We start from the raw sequence: 7,392 nt of genomic DNA, 5'->3' as shown, positions 1-7,392 counted from the left end.
CGCCGGCAGCGGTCCCGGGGACGGCGCCGCCCTCACGGCGGGCTACGAACATGGGGGGAGAGGGCATGCTGCGCAAGCGCGGCGCTGAGGCGGGGCGGGGGGAGCGAGCCGACGGGAAGCCCCGCCCCGAAGCATGAAGCCACGCCCGGTGACGTAAAACCCGCCCCCAGCGCGCCGAAGCCCCGCCTTCGTGGCGGGAAACCACGCCCCGGTGGTGATAAACCCCGCCCCCCCGCGGCTCTCGGCCGTGCCGCCGCGGCCGGGGGGCGTGGCCTCCGCTTCCTCGCCGCCGGGGCCGGGGCCGGACCGGTCTGAGCCCTCGAGCCCCGCCCGCCGGGTGTCCCCGGCCGCCCCCGCCGCGCGCACCATGTCCGGCGCTCCCGGCGTCCCCGGGGACGTCTGCAGCCTCTTGGCAGGTGAGAGCAGGAGGGAGGGAGGGCTTCCCTCCCGGGGGGCGGGCGGAGGGGAGGCCGAGGGGGGCGGGCCGGTAGGGGTGTGACGGGCCGGGGGAGCCGGGGCGTGCGGGGGCAGCAGCCCCTGGAGACGCGGCAGCGGCGGAGCGCTCCTTGGCGGGCGCTGGGCGATCACTTCCAGTGCACGGATTCGGGGGTTCTCTCCCTCCCCTCCCCCCAGTTCCTCCTCCCCGGCTACTTCCTCCCCCCGTGCCCGTCCGTGGGGAGCCGCAGCGCTCCGGCTCGCTTCCCCGCAAGGAGGAAGGAGCGGGCCGGGCACCTCTCCCGCCTGGGCGCCCGCAGCCCCCGTCCGCGCCCGGGATCCGACACCTCCCCGGCCGGGCGCCGTCGGGGGCTGCGGACGCCAACCGGGATGAGGTGTTCGGGGGCTCCCGCGGACACGCGTGCGGGGCGTGTGACCGCCGGGTGACCGCAGAGCCATCCGGAGGAAGTGTCTGCCCTCGGGGTGTGCTGGCAGGGCAGACTGCCCGCATCAGCCGAAAAAAAGTAGTGAACTTCCCCGCTGAACAGCTGAGGAGCGGACGAAAGGGTTGCTGAATTGCTGGGGTATTGTCACATCAGTCATACACCTCTGACCGTGACTGTCCACGCTCCCGGGATGCGTTGGAGCGTAGGAATGGGATGATTTCTCACCGTGAAAGGTTATAGTGTTAGTATGGAATTCCGAATACGAGTGGCTATCCTTTACCTTCAAGAATTCGAGGGTTTTTTTGTTGTTGTTAATTAAAATAAATGGTATACTTGAAGGTTGACTTTTCTGGTATCTTATCGAAAAGTTTGGTATCCTGAAACCCTTTTAATTTCAGTGGGACTCTTCTGAGAACTTCTGTTTCTGCCACGGGAACTTGTGTAGCTCTGACTCTGCCATCCAAATTACCCATGCTTTTTGAAATCTTCTGAGGCCAAGCATTCAATTACATGGCTGGGCACCTGCCAGAGTCTAGTGCAGTGCATCACCTTCACAGACTATTATTTTTTTTAACACTTTGATTGTAAGAGCTAATGCATGAAACATATTGCTCTCACTGCATCTCCTGCCAGCTGTCTGAAGTGTTTCCTAACTGCAGTTTCTAACTACGTTACTTGCATATCATACCATCTGTAGTTAAAATTTGCATGGAAGGCCACCAGAGGAAAAAAAAAAAAAAAAGGAAAGCTTCTCATGATTTCATATGATGGAATAGATTCTTAATAATTTAGAAAAAATAAGTATTACCCATAGAGACCCTTTCTAAATCTTGGTATTTTCTGTGGCAATACTGATTTCTGGAACTCATGGTCAGATGCGGAGCATATATGTTTGTTTTGGTGTTAGTTTCACTGAGTGAAGCTCATCTTGAAGCTCTTCAATATTTTAAGTGCTTTATAATTTTTTTGTTTTTTGAGGGGAAGGATGTGAGGCAGATGGGATCATTTGAGATTGTGATTTTTCTCAGTCATGGTACCTCATGTACACAACTTGTCCTTCCTTCCTTCTCGCCATCTTTATCCAGTCTGCCATGGAAAGAAAGACACAGAAGTTTGTATTTTGAAGTGAAACCAAGAACATCTATTTTTCCTCAAGATGTAATGTACTTTCAGAGTTGCTCTGAGCAGCAGCCTAAGTTATGTACAGGTATCTAATGTTTGTAGAGTATGTACAGCTTTAGCTTTTCTCGTTTCTTTTTGTGCTGTCTGTAGAACTGAAGTTAAGAAGGCAATGGAATGATTTACCAATGATCTTTAAATATTTGTTTTATTATTACTACATGTAACTAATAGTTTGCAACTTTTAATTGTTACCTTCAAGGTTAGCCTTGTAAGCTTATACAATGTTAAAATTAAATAACCTGCTTATTTTTGAAAAATAAATTATGGCATTACTTTTTACAGTTTGTGTTAAACTCTCTTTTTAAAGGTTATCAGTCAAGTGCATGAAAGTTAGAAATAAGAGTAATCCAGTAAACTGTATAAGCAGTTCTTTCACTGATATGTGTAGGATCTTACAATCTTTTATGTAGGCTTCTTCTTTTTTTTTTTTTTCCTCAAACTATTCCTGTTGTGAAGATGTATGGAAGAGGGAAGGGAGCTCTGTAGTATCTTTACTATTCATCAAGAAACTGTTACACACTACAAAGACCACAGATAGTAGATAGTTATTAATTTCTGCATGCTCTTCTTTGAGGGTGCTTCTTAATGTATTATTTTAATGTCTCACAGTTATTGATCCAGCACCTCTTTGAGATGAGGGAATATTGTTTCCCCATTGTTAAAATTAGTATAATAAACAAGATGTGATTGGGGTCGCAAAAAATAATCAATGGTGGAACAGAATTAGAATTCAAATTCACCTGCCTCCATGCTGTGCTGGTTTCTCCAGATAATAATATGAGTTGGATGTCTATGTTAGTGGCCATTACAAGTGCCAGGCACTTCTTCATATCAGGTTCAGTTGAGAACATGCAGCTAATGGGTAGCGACAAGCATTGTATTTTAGTCTGGTGTTTACCTAGCAGAGGCTCTCACAGGTGCAAAATCTCATAAATACTGTGCTCGTCTATTCTCCCTCCTTTTCTTGGCCTTTTTGCCTATGATTTCCAACTTTTGCAACAAGTGGAGGAACGATCATATGGATTTCCTTATCCCTACTTACCCTTGATTGATGGTTGGAGTATGTCCACCCACCATGCTGAACAAGTAGGGATCCTACTGGAAAACATACTAAGTGCTCCTGTAGTTAAACATGGCGATAATGGGAATAAACACACCAGGGGATGAATTAAAGTTGCACAGGAAATTTTCTGACTTGTGACTGCTTTACTTTGAACTTAAACAATATTATATCTTTAACACAAAAACAAATTCTGTCACACATGCTGGCAGGGTCATTATAGTTGCATATCAGTGACGCTGAAATGTTCCAGGCAGAAGCACAGCTTGAGCTCAGGGCTAACTGCATTAGTAGGAAAAAGGAGGAAGCCGTTTCTGTAAAGTTGAAGGGGAAAGGTCAGTGTGGCAATAGACTTATTGCAGAGGATTATTGGGATTGCACAATCCCATCCTGTCTTCTCTGACTTGTTCAAGTGGTAGGAGGGAAACACTGGAGACAGAAACAGGGTCCTCTGGTCATATGTTGAACTCCTGTAGGAGGAGAAAGTAAGTTTGTTGCTGTCTTATCTCCCTCTTTACACCCCGGAGGTGTGTGATAGTGTATGTAACTTCTTCGTTCCCCAGCCATGTCCCTGCGGATACAGATGATGCTTTAGACAGTGGAATTTAGTGAAGGAAGCCCAGCCCTGCTCTGCCTTTTCTTCTGTTTATGTGATTTTTTTTTTTTTTTTTTTTTTGGTGGGTGTTCAGCAAAGTGGAATGTTTCTCTTTTTTTGTCTCCTCAAATTGTTGCTGGTTACATAGATTGTTGGAGGCCTGCTCACATCTATTTTTCCTTAGTAAGTTTTGGCTTTTTCATAGCTGAGGAGGCATTTGAAGGCTGCTTCTTCCCCCAAAGGCATATTATTTCTTCTGTAATGTAAACCAGACTGGTTTCTTTGGTCATCAGTTTGCTTAAATGCTTAGTTTTATTGTCCAAATCACCTTTTTCTGTGTGATTCCTCTTATTTTTTCCTTCAAAGTAATACTCTTTACCTATTTGTTTAGTTGCATCTTGGAAATAGCTTGCAGAAAAGGGCAAGGCAAGAAATCTACAAGACATCGGATCCCGTGCATGAGTTGCTTACCTTTTATTTTTGCACTACACTGGTTATATTTACCCCAATCCCCAAAAAAACAAACTGTCGATTTTCATTTTCCACATCAGCTGTTCTTGGACTTGCTCCTTACATGCCTGTCATAAAAAAAAAAAAAACTTCTGGGTACAGTATGGCTCTTCTTTATTGATTGGTTTAAATTTGAAAGCACACTGTTGTTTAAAACTTCACTCTTTTTTAAAAGTATTATTTCCATGTTTCCAAGGCTTTAACAAATGCCAGTTCTTGCTGAAGAATCCATCTGTACAAGATAAACCAGGGGGATTATTGTAGACATCTTTTAAGTAGACATGTATTTACAGCTTTGGTAGTATGTATGTGTTTCTATAGTAATGGAGTAAGATTAGAAACAGTGAGGTGAAAAAAATGCACAGAGGGACTCCCGGTAAGAAATAACCTCCAGTGATTTGAAACATAGTTCAATTGTCTCTGCCATAAATTCGGGAATAAGTGTCATATATGGGTGATAAAAATGGCATAGGCTATTTTTTATATACTCATTATTCACTTAGTTTGTCTTTTTCAATTAACATGGAGTCTATCTTTCTCATCTGACTGGGTTTACATTTCTTTCATAATCATATGTCAACAAACCACAATAGACACAGCATAATGTGGCATACAGTGTAAATCTTTAGGTTAATCCTTAACATTTTTTATTATAGTTCATTTGGAATCACTTTGTAACTTGATCATGATTTGTACTGGTGTGGTTTTTTTTCATTATATGCTTAATATATTACAGCTTCATCTTTTCTCACCTCTTTAATATAGAGAGAAGATGCTCAACTACTCATCCAATGAGATTAGATATATATATATATATATATATAGTCCTTGATTAAAATTTTTCTTTTTTAATCTTTTAAAAGACATGCCTTATCGATTTACTTCATTTGAGGAGTCTTAGAAATTTGTGTATACTTCTACTTTTAAAATCACTAGTAAAACTGTTAAGCGTCAACATTTTTCATGATACTTACTTTGTATGTGTCAACACAGCAACATAACCTTGCTGCTGGGGATTTAAGGTACAGCAGTTTTTAAAGGCAGTCCTTTCCAGGACTTTGCACTGAAAGGAATGCTCACCTTCTTGTTAGGCTGGATAAATGTGGTATTTTTAGACGTCTTGAAGTTCAGTCATTTTTATTTTAAATCATGTGTTCTGTTTCTGATTAAGTGTATATATATTTAAAAGGCAATTTAGCAAACTCTGGAGAGAGAGACTTTAAAATGTAGTTGTGAAGTCAGGGGGAGAGCAGAAGCAAAGTCCTCCAATATTTCTTTATTTAAAAGAACAGGCAGTGACATTTATTCTTAACAGTTTGTCTTCAGGCTTTTTCCCTATTAATGAATCGCATGACAACTTTGAAATCAAATTAATTAATTGTTTTCTGATGCCAGCCTGTATAAAACTGAAAGATACATGGCAATCTGTTTAATATTGGTCACCTTTGGACAGCATGTGTTTAATAAATGTGCCTAGCTTGCAGCTATCTCCCAAAATTCTCTGGCTTGCCATCCCAAATTCTCTGGCTGGCAGCCGGCTGCTGGCTCTCTGGGTCCTTGAGGCAGAAGAGAGAAAAGGCTGGTGGCTGCAGGAATTGCAGCTGAGCTGAGCTGCTGTTGCCTTCTTGTGCGAGTGGCAGTAGAACTGCCAGGTTATCCCCTGGAATGTCCCTGCTCATATGATGGATGGGTGTCCAGCCTCCAAACCAGCCTCATTTCTCCTTGGGCCAGGGGCCCTGCCATGTGTGTGGAGATGCTCCTATCTCATTGCCACTTTCTGATTCTTGTCATCTGAATGGTGTCAACTCATCAGTTGACCTGTCCATGATGGAGTGATTAACATTTTGGTTATCTGCTGGAGAAGGGGATGAAGAACGACCCAGCACATAGTCTTTGAGTGCCTCTGTGGGAATCTGCTTGACCCACCCTGACAAAAAATTGAGGTAGTTCTGTCCTAAGTATGTTTGTTTATTATGTGTGACTTACATTTACAATATTAAATCCTGTAAACAACAAACGTGCTATGATTTGTTATGCTTAGCACTCTTTAACACAGTGCTTGCTTTGGGCTAGAAATTTGCAATGTTCTTGAAAAATTCCATCTGTGTGGTTCCAGCCTTCATTAAAGAAAATCGCTCCAAAGACTTTAAAATGATTAAAATCTTTCTGTGTTGTCTGTTTATAATCATTGAAGTAAAGAGAACCATAAACTGTTTTAACAATGAAATGCAAAATAAATTTTAGCTTTTCTCCTTGTAAAAGTACTGTAGATGAAAATGAAATTACAATGGCTGTTAGCTTTTGACTGTTCTGTGAATTGGCACTTAAGTTTTGAACTGTATGAGCTGGTTGAAGTGGACAGAGCTAGACTGAGGTGTGACTTTCCTTTTCGGTCAGTTTGTAACCTGTATTGGCAGAGCAATTTGTGGGTGATTTGTATCAATTGTATCTTTCAGTTTGGCAGCTTTTGTTCGTTCCTGCAGGTAAATAATTGCTCTGGGGTGTGATGCAAGCAAATTTAACATCATGAGCTTTAAGAAACAGAGCAACAAGTATGGACATTTAAACTATCAAGCAGTCTAACACACAGGCTTAAGAAAAGAGGTGTTATGTAGGTTTCCACTGTGTATTTTTCTTTGCTTTGTTTTTGTTTATTTGTTCTAGTGTTTTTAAAATTTATTTTTTATTTTCATATTTTCAGTGGGAACAGGTAAATGTCTGCAATGTGTGATACTAAATAGCTGCTCAATTCATTAGGAAAAATTTCTGGGAATATGTCATTTGGTTTTTTTTTTTTTTGCTCTGGGGTAACTGATTAGTTAAAGTGCTTTTAGACCAGAAATCTGTTCAAAGAGGTTTTCTTTCTGGAATTTATCTTTTATTCCTTTTAAAATTTCTTGATGGATCAGTTGCTGCTGAAGCATGAAACAGCATCTACACTGTAGAGGAGGAGTAGTTTTGTTTTCTGAGTAGCATTAATCTAGTACAGCAGAGACCAAGTTGTGGATCATCCTCGAGAAGGGAGAGCAAGTATGTGACTAGAATAGTGGTGAGAAATGGGTATATTTTGCTGCTTCTCTTTGAAGTTTACTGTGTACTGTGCTCTGCCGTACTGAAGTCCCAAGTTCTGGTCTAATTCCTACATAAATCACTTTGTGGAAGGT

The 7,392-nt window shown here is 42.5% G+C and overlaps 1 protein-coding gene across 1 annotated transcript in view; it reads left to right on the top strand.

Annotated features, from left to right (window-relative positions):
• The first annotated feature begins 281 nt into the window (after positions 1-281).
• The window catches only part of SKAP2 (src kinase associated phosphoprotein 2), a 119,494-nt gene continuing 112,383 nt past the window's right edge, over positions 282-7,392 (top strand). Inside the window, exon 1 of the mRNA XM_053969685.1 lies at positions 282-416. Coding sequence (XP_053825660.1) covers positions 368-416 — 49 coding nt within the window. The 5' untranslated portion in view covers positions 282-367. The remainder of the gene's footprint in view (positions 417-7,392) is intronic.

This window comes from Vidua macroura, chromosome 1, assembly GCF_024509145.1.
Source record: "Vidua macroura isolate BioBank_ID:100142 chromosome 1, ASM2450914v1, whole genome shotgun sequence".
Classification (NCBI taxonomy): domain Eukaryota; kingdom Metazoa; phylum Chordata; class Aves; order Passeriformes; family Viduidae; genus Vidua; species Vidua macroura.
This window is presented reverse-complemented; position numbering and strand designations above follow the sequence as displayed.